Here is a 15,751-nt window from a genome sequence, read left to right on the forward strand (position 1 = left end):
GGAAAAACAGTAGCCAAGAAATCTCTGCAAGCCTCCCTCAATTCTGCTGACTGTGTGTTCAGAACCATATAATCAGGAGTGGTTATGAGGCGTTCAGCATGGCTACTGGCATCATGCCTCCCTCCTGAGGTCCAGAACACAATGCAAGACCTCCCTTTCAAAGGCTCTGGCCTTTTTTTTTTTTTTTTTTTTTGGAGCAAATGGACTCCAGGCTGCATAGCCTCAAGGATTCCAGGACTACAATGAAATCCCTGGCAATGCATACACCAGCAACCCAGAGGAAGCTCTTCAGGCTTCAACCTCCACAGCAAAGGCAATACCAACCTTGCCCCAGACAAGACCCCTACCGCAAGCGAGGCAGGAATAATAGAGGCAGGACATCGAACAACGCGTCTAACCAAGGCCCAAATAAGCCCCAGCCAGAAACAAGCAAGGGTTTTGAAGGCATGCACGAGGACAGCCTACCAATCCAATCCCAGGATCCCTCCCCACAGTTTTTTAAACCGGTTATCCCACTTCCACCGTGCATGGTCCCGTATAACGTCGGACTGCTGGGTCCTACGCATGGTACAGGTGGGATACTCCCTCCTGTTCTCCTCTTTCCCTCCCTCCCTCCCATCCGCCTTACCCGTCTTTCAGGGACTCCTCTCACAAGCAACTCCTTATGCAGGAGGTATGATCGCTCATCTGTATAAGGGTGGTGGAGGAGATTCCCCAGGAGCTAAGGGGAAAGGGATTTTACTCCTGTTATTACCTAATCCCCAAAGCAAAGGGGGCTCTATGACCCATTCTAGACCTTCGCGGGCTCAACAAATTTATGGTGAAGCTCATGTTCCGCATGGCTTCCCTAAGCACTGTCATCCCATCACTGGATATGAGAGATTGGTATGCTGCCCTCGACATGAAGGACACTTATTTCCGGCACACAGACGCTTCCTACGGTTTGTGATAAACCGCGAGCATTACTTGTTCACGGTGCTCCCGTTTGGCCTTTCCACAGCCCACCCCCCAGGTGTTCACCAAGTGCATGGTGGTGCTAGCAGCATTTTTTGCACAAAAGAAATGTTTGAGTGTACCTGTACCTCGATGATTGGCGTCCCATGTTACACTGGTCAGGGACACCTTTCACAGATTGGGGCTCCTTCTCAACGTAAGCAAGTTGTCACTCATACAGACCCAAAGGATAGAATTCATAGGGGCGGTCCTGGACTCAGTACAGGCAAAAGCAAGCCTCCCAGAACCCAGGTTTAAGGCCACAGAACAAATAGTCGAGATCATATTATAATACCTCTCCACAACCGTGAGGGGTTACCTGAAGTTAATAGGGCATATGGCAGCCTGTACTTATGTAGTCAAGCATGCCAGACTGAGTCTCAGACCCCTACAAGCATGGCTCGCATCATGTTACCGCCCAGCACAAGACAGCCTGGACATGATAGTAACGGTACCCGGGCAAGTCCGAGAGTCTCTGCGTTGGTGGCTGGACCAATCAGTAGGGTTGAAGTGCACACCTAGGGCAACTGAGAACACAAGGTCTTTGGACGCAACACGAGATATCAACACGAAGGAGCTCAGAGTGGTTCGTCTGGCCTGTCAAACTGTTCACGCCACTTTGCAAGGTCACAGCATGACAGTCCTGACAGACAACACCACCGTCATGTTCTACATAAACAGGGTGGAGCTTGCTCCTCACCCCTCTGCCATGAAGCTCTTCTCCTCTGGGACTTCTGTATAGCCTGGTCCATACAGCTGGAAACATCCTACCTCTCCGGGGTGAGGAACGAGCTGGAAGATCACCTCAGCAAGTCCTACCAAGCTCATGAGTGGTCGGTCTGATCAGATGTCCTGCAGTCAGTTTTCCAAAAATGGGGTTATCCCCAAGTAGATTTATTCGCCACTGCCAAGGTTCCTCCCCCACTCTGAACTTTAGGGTACAGATGTGGGGACCTGCATGGACACTTCTAAGCTTAATTACAAGTTTAGATCCGGTAACACTGCTACTAGCCAGAATTCCAGTGTCTGGCACACTCCCTGTCCCCCCAAAACTTTCCCCTCCCTGGATAGCCTTGAGGCTTTTCCACCAAGTCCCTGGTGATACCGATCCAACCCCTTGGATCTTAACAGAAGGAGAAATTAGCCATTCCCCCCACCAACTCCTGGTGAGTCCAGACCCAATTCCCTGGGATCTTAAAACAAGAAAGAAAAAAATCAATCAGGTTCTTAAAAAGAAAACTTTTAATTAAAGAAAAAGAAAGGTATAAAAAATCATCTCTGTAAAATCAGGATGGAAAATACTTCACAAGGTACTTAGATTTATATAGCCCAGAGAAAACCCCTCTAGCCTTAGGTTCAAAGTTACAGCAAACAGAGGTAAAATCCTCTCAGCAAAAAAGGAACATTTACAGGTTGAGAAAACAAACATAAGACTAACACGCCTTGCCTGTGCTACTTACAAGTTTGAAACATGAGAGACTGTTTTAGAAAGATTTGGAGAGCCTGGATTGACGTCTTAGTCCCAAGAGCGAACAACGACCAAAAGAAAGAGCACAAACAAAGACTTCCCTCCACCAAGATTTGAAAGTATCTTGTCCCCTTAGTCCTCTGGTCAGGTGTCAGCCAGGTTTACTGAGCTTCTTAACCCTTTACAGGTAAAAAAGACATTAACCCTTAACTATCTGTTTATGACAGCCACCAAGGACAACAAACAGTGCCCTCGTTTCTGCTCATTTCAAAACCACAGCCCGTGCTCCATCTCTGGCCTGGTCTACACTAGGCGTTTAAATCGGTTTTAGGAGCGTAAAACCGATTTAACGCCAAAACCGTCCACACTAGGAGGCACCTTATATCGATTTTAATGGCTCTTTAAACCGGTTTCTGTACTCCTCCCTAACGAGAGGAGTAACGCTAGTATCGGTATTAACATATCGGATTAGGGTTAGTGTGGACGCTGATCGACGGTATTGGCCTCCGGGAGCTATCCCACAGTGCACAAGTGACCGCTCTGGACCGCAATCTGAACTCGGATGCAGTGGTCAGGTAAACAGGAAAAGCCCCGCGAACTTTTGAATATTTCCTGTTTGCCCAGCGTGGAGCTCCGATCAGCACGGGTGGCGATGCAGTCCGAAATCAAAATAAAAAAAGAGCTCCCGCATGGACCATGCGGATGTGATCGCTGTAAGGGCAGGCAAATCCGTTCTATCAGCGCTCCGTTACAGAAGATGAAATTCAGAATCCTTTTTTAAAAATCTCCAGACAGACGCCATAGCAGGGACTCAGCGCACTGCAGCGTGACAAGCGTAACGGAAAGCCAAAGAATCAAATGGATGCTCATGGACTGGAGGACTGAAGCTATCCCACAGTTCCTGCAGCCTCCGAAAAGTATTTGCATTCTTGGCTGAGCTCCAAATGCTTCTAGGGTCAAACACAGTGTCCGCGGGTCAGGGCCTAGCTTGGCAATCTACTCTCCCTCGCGCCACCCACCCCCAGAAGCGAAAGGTAAAACAATCCTCTGACTCTTTTACATGTTACCCTATCTTTACTGAATGCTGCAGATAGACGCGATAGTGCAGCACTCAACACCAACATCCTTGCTCCTTCCCCCCCGCCATGGGTGGCTGATGGTACAAAATGATGGAAATCCATCCTCATCATCAGCCTCAGCTGATGGTACAAAAGGACTGGTAACCGTCCTCGTCATCAGCCTATTGGCCCTAATTTTTTCTGGTGGATGGATGGTGCAATATGGCTGGTAACCATCCTCATCATAGCAACAGGGGGCTGAGCTCCATCAGCCCCCACCCTTCATGTGTAAAGAAAAGATTCAGTTGCCCCTGGACTAGCAGTGGGATGCTGGGCTTCTCTCCTACACACTGCTTAATGTCCTGTCTGGACTATCATAGCAGCTGGAGGCTGCCTTCCACCCATTTCTCACTAACAAGTCAGTGTGTCTTATTCCTGCATTCTTTATTAATTCATCACACAAGTGGGGGGACAATGCTACGGTAGCCAAGAAAGGCTGGGGGAAGAACGGAATCAACAGGTGGGGTTGTTACAGGAGCACCCCCTGTGAATAGCATACAGATCATAATTTCTGCAGGCTCTGACACAGAGCAGCTGTGCTCTCTGGTTCTATGATACGGTGGTTCTCTAGTACACTTGCCTATATTAGGCAGCACTGATTCTATTTTTAGATACCAAAAAGGAGGGATTGACTCAGGGAGTCATTCCCAATTTTGCTTTGCCCCTGGATGATCGGCCAGGGGCACTTTGCGCCCCTGGCTGATCGGCCAGGGCACTAGCAGCAAATGGTACAAAGGACTGGTAGCCATGATCATCCTCAGTTCCAATTTATGGAAGGGTTTGGATGGTGCAATATGGCTAGTAACCATCTCTGCTGGCATGCAAAAGCAAAAGCATGCTTCTGTGTAGCGCTGCTGAATCGCCTCTGTGAGCGGCATCTAGTACACATACGGTGAGAGTCACAAACGGCAAAACAAGCTCCATGATTGCCATGCTATGGCATCTGCCAGGGCAATCCAGGGGAAAAAGGCGCGAAATGCTTGTCTGCCGTTGCTTTCCCAGACGAAGGAGTGACTGACGACATTTACCCAGAACCACCCGCGACAATGATTTTTGCCCCATCAGGCACTGGGATCTCAACCCGGAAGTTCCAAGGGGCGGGGGAGGCTGCAGGAACTATGGGATAGCTAGGGAATAGCTACCCACAGTGCAACGCTCCAGAAATCGACGCTAGCCACGGACCATGGACGCACACCACCGATTTAATGTGCTTAGTATGGCCGCGCTCCACCCGATTTTATAAATTCTGTTTTACAAAACCGGTTTATGCAAATTCGGAATAATCCCGTAGTGTAGACGTACCTTCTGACACGTTCTTAGTGCAGTGGGGAGAGAGCCTGAAGTATGACTTCCCTCCAATCCTGCTGATCCACTGGATCTTGCTCAAGATACGCAGGGACAGAGTAATGGTGATCCTGCTTGCCCCATCCTGGCCACGTCAGCATTGGTATATGACACGCCTTGAACTATCAGTAAATGCCCCAATAGCCCTACCCCTGTATCACTCAGGAACACGGGCGCCTTCTCCACCCAAACCTACAGTCCCTGCACATCATGGCTTGGAAGCTCCATGGCTAAACTTGATGGAGAGCCAGTGCTCTCAGCCAGTGAGACAACTACTTCTTGGCAGCAGGAAACTTTCCACTAGGTCAACTTACTTGGCCAAGTTGAAAAGGTTCTCCTGCTGGTGTGAAGCCAGATGTCTGTTACCTTTCCAGGTCTCTATCCCGGTTATTCTGGACTACCTACTTCACCTCAAGCAACAAGGCCTATCGCTTTCATCCACAGAGTACACCTGATGGCTATCTCAGCTTTCCATCCAGGGGAATCTGGGCGCTTGGTGTTCTCAAATCCCATGGTGGTGCGTTTCCTCAAGAGATTGGAGAGGGAGCACCCTTACTTTCGATCACCAGTACCAACCTGGAAGCTGAACCTGGCCCTCTCCAAGCTCATGAGCCCACCGTTTGAGCCCCTGGCCACTTGTTCCCTCCTTTACCTTTCATGGAAGGTGGTATTCTTGGTGGCCATTACATTGGCAAGGAGAGTGTATGAACTAAAGGCTCTCACTTCCAAACCCACTTATATAGTGTTTCATAAGGACAGGTGCAACTTAGACCACACCCTAGATTCCTCCCCAAGGTGGTCTCCCAATTCCACATGGGACAGGATAGTTGCCTGTGTTTTTTTCCAAAGCCTCACACAAGCCCGCATCAGCAGAGCTTGCACACGCTAGATGTTCAAAGAGCCCTAGCGTTCTACATAGAGTGCATAAGGCCTTTTCACGAATCAACCCAACTGTCTGTGGCCATAGCCAATAGACTGAAGGGCCTTCCAGTATCTTCTCAGCGCATCTCGTCCTGGATCACAGACTGCATTCGCACGTGCTATGAGTTGGCTAAGATCCCAGCTCCGGCAATCACAGCCCATTCGATGAGAGCCTAAGTGTTTTCAACCACCTTTATGGCACAGGTACCCATCCATGAAATCAGCAAAGCAGCTACCTGGTCCTCAGTGCATATGTTTACAGTCCACTATGCCATCAACCAACAGGCCAGAGATGATACAGTGGTCGGCAGAGCTGTCCGCCAGTCAATCATTCCTTGACTCCTATCCACCTCTGATGGCCAGCTTGGAAGTCACCTAATTGGAATGGACGTGAACAAGCACTTGAAGAAAAGATGGTTACTTACCTCTGGTAACAGTTGTTCTTTGAGATGTGTTATTCACATCCATTACAATACCCGCCCCGCTTCCCCTCTATCGGAGTCAATGGCAAGAAGGAACTGAAGGGGGGTCGGGCCAGCAAATAGTGCCATAAGGGCGTCACTAGGGGGCTCCTCTGCTGTCCTGATGGGAGCTGCTGAGGGAAAAAGTTTTGACATCCGTGCATGTAACGCGCGCACACCTAATTAGAATGGACGTGAACACCACATCTCGAAGAACAACCATTACAAAAGGTAAGTAACCATCTTATCCTGAGTGTTGGGTTCCTTTTCTGACTCTACGTGAATGAGGGTCTTAAATAGGTAATTACTGGCAATGCTCATCAGAAATTCTCTTTTTTGGATGATAGATGGCTTTGTGTTGCTTTTCTATTTTCACATAGGAGTGTTTAATGAGTTACATTTCAAATCACAATGAAATGAAAATACTGAATAGTATTTCAAATGAAATGAAAGACTGTTCCTGCAAATAATTACTGTTCCTAAGTAGTATTCAGAATACTTCAATAGCTCTTACTTGAATCTACTGTGAAAAAACACATGGCATACTTGAAAACACAGTGTGAGTTAGAGCCAAATGATGATCTTTAGCTACTGTGCCAGATTTCGATCTTAGTCACACCAGTGAGATCTGCAGTAATCCCACTGACTTTAGTGGAGTTACTCTGGATAATCACTGGTGTGAGATCAAAATCTGACCCTACATTTATAAATGTTACATTAGTTTATAAATGCCCCAATTCTCCCCAATTCCTTAAGTGAAGGGCAGTCTGTCTCTGCTGGAGGTAGTGATATGAGGAATGCCGCCTCTATGGTACGTTCCCCTAAGGGAGTTGGCAGGACTCTACTAGAATTTTGTCTCCCCTCCACAAAAGGACCTGTGGGGAAGCAGGAACAATTTAATGCAAATTGACTTTCACGCCTTTTCCTTTTTTTTTAATATGGAAGTCCATCTGAGAGAAGTTCCAAGGGCAACAGCAATTGAGCTTGGCGCAGCTCCTGTAGGCGCTACAGTGGCTAGAGACCATTGAAAGTTGGGGTCACTGGGTAGCAGCATGTCGGCAAGGAGCCTTGGCATGTATTGTGACAAAGTTCTGTCCTTCTCTCCTGTGTTTCCTGGCAGATTTTGGTAGCCTCAGAGGCTCACTGACCCTCCGCGTAGCCCTTCTCTCTCTAGAGGCAAGGGTCACAGCCTACTGAGCCAGTTTCATTATAAGCCAGCAAGGGAGGTGAGGTGAAGCTACCTCCCTTGCACAGTCTCTGTTGTCTCCAGGTCTCAGTGGTTAATTGGGGGGCAAAGAGGGAGCCCAGGCCTGCCCTCTACTCTGGGCTCCAGCCCAGGGACCCTGATAGTATCAGCTATAGTAGCTGACTTTTTAGAAACAGGATACATATAATTCCCTGGGCCACTTCCTCACAGCAGCCCCCCACTTCCTCAAGATCCACTTCACCCTTACCTCAGGGCCTCCTTCCTTGTGCCTGATATGGTTTGTACTGCTCAGTCTCTCCAACAGCACAGCATCCTCCTACAACTCCTGACACGCACTCCCACCTGACTAACTGGGAGGCATTTAACTAGTTTCAGCCAGCCCCTGATTGGCTCCAGGTGTCCTAATCAACCTAGCTGTCCTCCCTGCCTTCTGGAAAGATCTTAATTGGCCCCAGGTGTCTTAATTGATCTGGAACAGCTGCCATTTGCTTATCCTGGTAACAGGGATTTGTTTAGCCTGTGGCTAATATATCTGTCTCCCATTACTTTGCTATAGCCATCTGCCCTTGCCCCATCACAGTATGCTTGTGACTCTAGGGAATGCAAGCAGTGAAGGAAGGACTAACCCATCCCCTGATGGAAGAATTACCAAGAAATTCCAGGACTGAATTACCAGGATTGAAACTCTGGAATTTTCCATTCCTAGGCAGGAAGAACCTATGGGGGGCAGCATTTAGCCCACTGTTAATGATAATCACCTTATTAGGGAGTTTATATCACTTCTAAATCCAGCTCAATTGTTTCAACAAGTCAGAAATTAATTTTGCCATGGGTTTGTGAAAGAATCCTGCCAAAGTTCTCGTAAAGTGAATAAACAGTAAATTGAAAACATGTATACAAATGTATGGCTACTGATGCAATCTGGATGTGAAGCTGGCTGCTGTATTTGTAAACAGACAGACACATAAATTATGCCTTTCAAACATTTTCTTAAATAAAACGTCTATGCTTGTGTTTGATATAAATAGAAATTGACATACAGAAGACTCAGGCTCTCAAAAAATACTTTAAAACAATTGGGTGATACAAGAGCCCTTTCCAAGTTGGAGATAAGTATTTGTCTGAACCAGGGGGTCAGCCAATGAAATTAATTGACAGCAGGTTTAAAACAAACAAAAGGAAGTACTTCTTCACTCAGTGCACAATCAACCTGTGGAACTTGTTGCCAAGGGATGTTGTGAAGGCCAGAACTATAACTGGGTTCAAAAAGCAATTGGATAAGTTCATAGAGGTTAGAACCATCACTGGTTATTAGCCAAGATGGTCAGGGATGCAACCCCTAAATCTCTGACTGCCAGATGCTGGGAGTGGATCATGAGATGGATCACTTGATAATTGCCCTGTTATGTTTATTCCCTTTGAAGCATCTGTCATTGGCCACAGTTGGAAGACAGGATACTAGGCTAAATGGACCATTGGTTTGACCCACTATTTATGTTCTGAATGTCTCATTTGAGGGGGGAAGGTATATTTTTACACTTTTTCCCCTTTTGTTTTCGGAACACAAATACACACAACTTCTTCCATAGAGAAGCTTGTTTATGGATTACCATTTCAGAAAACTCAATCCCCACCAAGTCTGAGCACAGCATTTCTGTAGGGCTCAAGCTCTGCAATTCAACTCACTTCATTAAGCCTGATGTCCATGTTGATAATGGGATGCATTGTTTGTATTAATCTAACTGCAGATAGTATTTCTGAAAATATATTGTATGAAGAAAATTGTGGTAATTAAATACACAATTTGACATTCTTTAACAGTTAACTGTGGTTTGTATTTTATTGTAAGTAATAAAATTCTATTCATAATTTTCAAAACATATAAGCTGTTTTTTCTTTGGCTACCTGTGCTCTTCTTTATTTTTTATAGCTGGTCATCAATGCTGCATTGGGATTTGATACATTTGTTGTGATGAGACATGGACTAAAGAAACCAAAGCAGCAGGAGTCTGGTGATTCATGTTCCAACAATGCCTCTGGCTCTGCTGATCTCCTGGGATCATCGCTCTTTTCAAACATCCCTGGCTATAAACTTGGCTGCTACTTCTGCAATGATGTTGTGGCACCGGGGGATGTGAGTAGAGCTTTAGGCAAATAGTTACTGTGGACCCATTTCAGGTTGTTTGTTTTTTATTGCATTAAAAATGATCCCTTTATGAAACCTAATTTGTCACTGTAAGTGATGTTTATTTATAGCAAATCCCTTTTACTGATATTCAGAGAGATATTGCCACCCTGTATTCATTGAATGATGGGTAGTAAAAATTTCTTGTGCAATGGGGTAGCCAAGTACTTTCAAGTAAGTGTGTGTGTGTGTGAATTGTTTTTCTTTGTAGTCCACCAGGGATCGGACATTGGATCAGCAGTGCACAGTCAGTCGACCAGGATTAGCCATGATAGCTGGAGCCCTTGCAGTAGAGCTAATGGCTTCTGTTCTGCAACATCCAGAAGGGTGAGTCTTATTTGAGGGGAAAGGAAGGTGTTTATAGGACAACAGGTATTTTGGGGAAGGAACAGTTCTCTCCAGTATTTTTATTACACATTAAGTAGAGTTAGAGGAGTCCTGTAAGTTTTGAATATTAATAAATATATGCAAGTATCTCATGCAATGCAGACTTCATTATTACAATAATAGTTAGAATTTTGGTTAGAAAAAGTTCTTGTTTGAAGAGTGGTGACATTTGCCTTGCCTATTGCTTTTATGCATTTGTTATCTTTAAAAGAAGTACTGAAAACATAACATTTCAGTAGAAAAAAAAAAGTTGCTAATAATCTTAGTGTTCCTGCTGCATATTTCTTTGTAATGAGGACCTACCATAACTATTTGCTATGAAGCCCATCAGGGGCTTCATTGTAAGCCAAAAAATTGTGATCTTTTTAGCTTAACCCAAAAGTTATTGGGCTTAAAGCAGAAATCACTGGGTGAAATTCTTTGGCCTGTGTTTTGCAGGAAGTCTGACTAGCTAATCATAATAGTCACATCTGACCTTAAAATCTATGAAAAGAAAAATAAATAAAGGAAGTTATGATTTAGGTCTGAGTAAGCGATATGTCTCTGAAGCCCTGACGTTGGAAAGGGATCCTTGCAGGCCTGTGCTGAGTCTGAAAGGGAGCTTCCAAGTTGGTTCCCTTGCAAGATCAAGGCTCTAAAGCGTAAGTTGGTTATGGAAGGAAATGTCTTAGAGCTGGTCTGGAAATGATGTTTTTCCCCCATGAAAATATTTGACAAAAATGAATTTTTCCCTCTTGGTCAACAGTTTTTTGCAATTTTTTAGGTTTTCAGGTTTAAAACTGGAATGTTTTGGTTTTTTAACAAAAATATTTTGTGAAGCTGTATGTCATTTTCTATCAGACATTTCAGAAGATGATTTTCCACCAGCCTTAGGCTTAGTCTTTTGTTCTAATTTTCTTTCTTTGATTTTTGCCAGCGGTTATGCTGTTGCTAGCAGCAGTGATGACAGAATGAATGAACCACCTACCTCTCTTGGGCTTGTGCCTCATCAGGTCAGTGAGCTAGGAATAAATAAGCTTGTTGATATATGTAGCTATGGGGACTTGTACAGAATAAATGTCACATATTTTGCAAAATGAGGTATCCTAACTGAATAAGGAGATATATGGCCAGATCCTAGACTGCACTCTGGCTGCTTTGTGCTATTTGAATCTGTGTGGACGAGTCTTGTGGCAGTATACACTTGTGTGTTTGTCCCAACAATCCCTAGCTGCCAAGACTGCCTTCGGAGAAAGGAGGGATGGCCCTGGGTAGCCAGCATAAAGTAGCAGTCTTGAGAATGCTTTGCTTTACACAAAGAACCAACAGCCAGCTAGCTTCAGTATTGATGGAGAAGGAAGCTAAAAAGATGCCTCAAAGCCACCTCTTTGTCTGTCTGTCTCTCACACACTCTCTCTCTCTCTCTCTCTCTCTCTCTCCTCTGACATAAAACATAGCTCAGCTGCGGCCCAGAATCAGGCATAACCCAAACTCCATTATTATAAATTCCTCAGTACTGTCCTGTAGGTTCTATTGCATGTAGAGAAATCATCTGGATCGTCACTTACTGCATTTCAGGGCTTGGGACCCACAGTCCAATCCTTTGTAAAGCTTGATACCACTCTACCAAACTGGCCACCAGTCTACCAAGCTGGCCTACAACCCCTCTTGACTGTGATGCAGTGCTGGGGACTTAAAGCACAGCATTTCCAAGGTGATAGCCTGGCTTCCTCTTTTGTCCAAAATCCTGTTTATTCAACAGTTTGCAATGTCCCTCTGAGAACTTTGGCTAATTGGGGTTGTGTGATATACTGAAGGACATTAATAAAGGGTTATATCATGTATTTAAGTGGCATTTGGGGTCTTTGTTAATTGTAAAATCAGACTGGACTTCAGTTTAATGTCCCAAAAAGAGAAGATAAAATTATTGGTGGTTGGTTTGTTTAGGTTTTTTGTAATGTCCAAAGAATTAAAGGAAATGATCTATATAAAAATACATATTCGGTTCAGCTTATATATTTTAAGTGATAAAAATATCCATACTTCCTGTTTGATAGTTGTGGAGGTTTTAGGAGATTACTTGAAACAACTCACTTTCTCCAGGGATGTTTTTGTATCAGTCTCCTAGCACAGCATGCATATTATCTGAACTGAGTGCAAATAAAGATTTCTACATTTATCCAGAGGGGATTGTTTTCCTTTTGAGATAAGGAGAAACAACAGCAAAAGCAAAACCTCATTCTTTTCATGATCAAGTCATTCACTTCCAACATGAAAACATATACACTCAAAAGTATTTACTTTTTTAGTTAAAAAATCCTGCCTTTTATTGAGAAAGATTTATCTTTGTAATATTGTGGATATATCTCCTTCTAAGAGAAATGGGATAATATGGGGAAAACAATATTTAGTTGAAGTTGGGAGGAGAGGGAATGTGTTTAACAGTGACCACCGTTTTTGAAGGTTAAATTTTCAATAAATAGTAATATAAAAATCAAATTGTAATATATTTGCTCTGACTTCATTGTGTATGAGTTTTAACCTTACACTTGTTACTGTTTCTATCAAAATGTCAATCTTATGCTGGTGTTCTTTGTAAAACAGAATTACATTTCTACCTTGTCTTAAATAAAGAATACTGAATCAGTATTAATATGAAAATAATTTCCTGTTCACTGCTTTCCATGTTTGGATGCAAAGAAGATTGCACTAATGCTGTATTCTGTGTGACACTTGCTGTTGAAACTCTCCAGCCATTCATGTAGGTCAGAAATAATATTTCCCATTCCCTATACTTTCTGCAAATGAAAATTGTATATATAGCCTATAAGTAGCCTATAGTTTTTGTTGCGAACCTTGCATGGTATTCACTTGCCTCATTGTCATTTACTGAACTGTAGTCTTAAGATATGTCGTTCATAAAATATTAGACTTCAGACTGAGAAAACCTTAATTTAGTTATTGTTCTTGCGTCAGACATGGTTTTGCTTCCACATTTTATGTTAAATTACAGTCTTTTCCATCCAGATACTGTTGAGCAAAAGTTTCTTCATTGGGTGTCAAATGTCAAAATATAGAAATCCATGTTTTCTAAGTACTATGGCAACTAATCCTATTATGTATTGCTTATCTCTTTGAGCAATGCAACTGTCCAGCCATTCACTTACTTCACTAGATATTTTTTTCTGATTTTTAGTGTCTAAAGAATTACTTTATTGGCCACTCCTTTGTTTTACCTTCTTTAACCCAATGAATATGCAACCGTATGTGGGGAAAGTATGGTATTAGTATTTGTGTAGTTGCTTGCTAGCGTTATTGCAAATTTTAAGATTTTTGTCTCCCTTTCAAAGGAGGAACTGCATTAAGTCAAGCTGCTCTTTGTGTGTCTAGTAAAACTACTTTTTACAAAGTGGTCAGAAATCCTGTGTTTATTACAAGAGACATTTGCACAATAATAGTTAGCTGTGTTGCAATGCCTTCATGCAAGGTCAGCATTTTCTTTCTCACTCTGTCTTCCTGCATTTGGACAAAAAGTTCCCTGTTGGTTAAGGAGATGTAATCCAATCATTGTGCCTCCTTTGCCCATAGCATATCGCTTTAGTATAAAAGGAAGGAACTGCCTTAGTTTCCCAGTCTAATTTCTCATTAGGCAAATTTTAGTTGGTATTTCTTATAACATTGCTGCATCTCTCTTTTCTTCCCTAGTTATACTTTTTTCTATGGCTTTTAAGGACATCTTGGCTTCATTTTTCAAATAATTTTCACTAATTTTGGGTGCTTCAGCCCCAGATTCTGATTGTTACTTGCATCAAATAGAAACTTACGGTACTTCATGAGTACTCTCAAGTCTGATGGCAATAGAACTGCTCATAGAGTAAGGCATTATTATTCTTCGAGTAGTGTTCCACATACCTTTCATTGGAGATTTTCACTAACAGTGTCCGTTCAGCCCACGCATGCGCTGCTGATATCCTCATGACCCTCACCAAGGCTATATCAGACTGCACAGGCAAACTATCCTCAGTTCCTTCTCAGCCATCTCGGCCTGGAACAGGTCCTAGCATGTCTGCATTGTGCGTGCTTTGGCTATTTGCTGTCTTGCAGTCTCGCTTGGAATATTTTCGTTTTTCGTTAGTAGTAGTTAGTTACTGGTTATTTGGAAGATTATTTTATTTCCTCCCAGTAGGTCCTCTGTGAAAGTGGCATGCCTGGTTCAGCAGGTTTAAATACTGCATTATGGGTAGAGGGGGGATCTCAGTCAGTGATGGACATGCTAAGTGCATTCATTGCCAAGGGGAGTCCCACATCCCACAGAAATGTAATTTCTGTTCAGCCTTCAAATCCAAGGCATAGAGGAACCAAGCTGCGACTGTTAATGATGGAGCCCTGCCTTTGCTCCACTTCAGAGCCAGACCACAAGAACCACAACCTCACTTAGTGCTGCAACTCGACTTGGTACCACAACTCTGCTTGGTACTGCAAGACTTTAGGATCTATCGTGATTGCTGAGCCAGAGTCTCCATTGCTTCCAAGTATCGATCTCCTGGTATGAAGAACTGCTTGGTCTCCAGACCATTATAAATCTTCAGTAAAGTCTAATTCACCTCCCTTTTCATTATCATCAATCCCTGTTCAGGCCTCTCCTGCACACCCATACAGGAACCCCCTTTCTCAAAGATACAGGGAAAATCATAGAAGATTAGGGTTGGAAGAGACCTCAGGAGGTCATCTAGTCCAGCCCCCTGCTCAAAGCAGGACCAACACCAACTAAATCATCCAGCCAGGGCTTTGTCAAGCTGGGCCTTAAAAACCTCTAAGGAAGGAGATTCCACCACCTCCCTAGGTAACCCATTCCAGTGCTTCACCACCCTCCTAGTGAAAGAGTGTTTCCTAATATCCGACCTAGACCTCCCCCACTGCAACTTGAGACTATTGCTCCTTGTTCTGTCATCTCCCATCACTGAGAATAGCCACACTCCATCCTCTTTGGAACCCTCCTTCCTTACTCTTCTCTTCTGCAGACTAAACAAGCCCAGTTCCCTCAGTCTCTCCTCATAAGTCGTGCCCCAGCCCCCTGATCATTTTTGTTGCCCTGCGCTGGACTCTCTCCAATTTGTCCACATCCTTTCTGCAGTGGTGGGCCCAAAACTGGACGCAGTACTCCAGATGTGGCCTCACCAGTGCTGAATAGAGGAGAATAATCACTTCCCTCGATCTGCTGGCAATGCTCCTACTAATGCAGCCCAATCAGGACCAGCTCCAGGCACCAGCGAAGGAAGCAGGTGCCTAGGGCGGCCAATAGAAAGGGGCAGCACGTCCGGGTCTGCGGCAGCATTTCAACGACGGGTCCTTTACTCCGTCTGTGCCGCTTTGGTGGCAGCTCAATCGTTTTTTTTTTTTGTTTTTTTTCCTTCGCTGCTTGGGGAGGCAAAAAAGCTGGAGCCGGCCCTGAGCCCAATATGCCGTTAGCCTGCCTGGCAACAAGGGCACACTGTTGACTCATATTCAGCTTCTCATCCACTGTAATCCCTAGGTTCTTTTCTGCAGAATTGCTGCTTAGCCAGTCGATACCCAGCCTGTAGTGGTGCATGGGATTCTTCTGTCCTAAGTTCAGGACTCTGCACTTGTCCATGTTGAACCTCATCAGATTTCTTTTGGCCCAATTCTCCTATTTGTCTAGGTCACTCT

The 15,751-nt window shown here is 44.3% G+C and overlaps 1 protein-coding gene across 8 annotated transcripts in view; it reads left to right on the top strand.

Moving 5' to 3' along the window:
• ATG7 (autophagy related 7) overlaps positions 1 to 15,751 on the top strand; it is a 301,957-nt gene that overhangs the window by 83,295 nt on the left and 202,911 nt on the right. For all 8 annotated transcript variants that reach the window (XM_039547597.1, XM_039547600.1, XM_039547598.1 and 5 more), the window contains 3 exons: positions 9,443 to 9,646; positions 9,909 to 10,024; positions 11,001 to 11,076. In XM_039547597.1, coding sequence (XP_039403531.1) covers positions 9,443 to 9,646; positions 9,909 to 10,024; positions 11,001 to 11,076 — 396 coding nt within the window. The remainder of the gene's footprint in view (positions 1 to 9,442; positions 9,647 to 9,908; positions 10,025 to 11,000; positions 11,077 to 15,751) is intronic.

This window comes from Mauremys reevesii, linkage group 7 (genome assembly GCF_016161935.1).
Source record: "Mauremys reevesii isolate NIE-2019 linkage group 7, ASM1616193v1, whole genome shotgun sequence".
NCBI lineage: Eukaryota > Metazoa > Chordata > Testudines > Geoemydidae > Mauremys > Mauremys reevesii.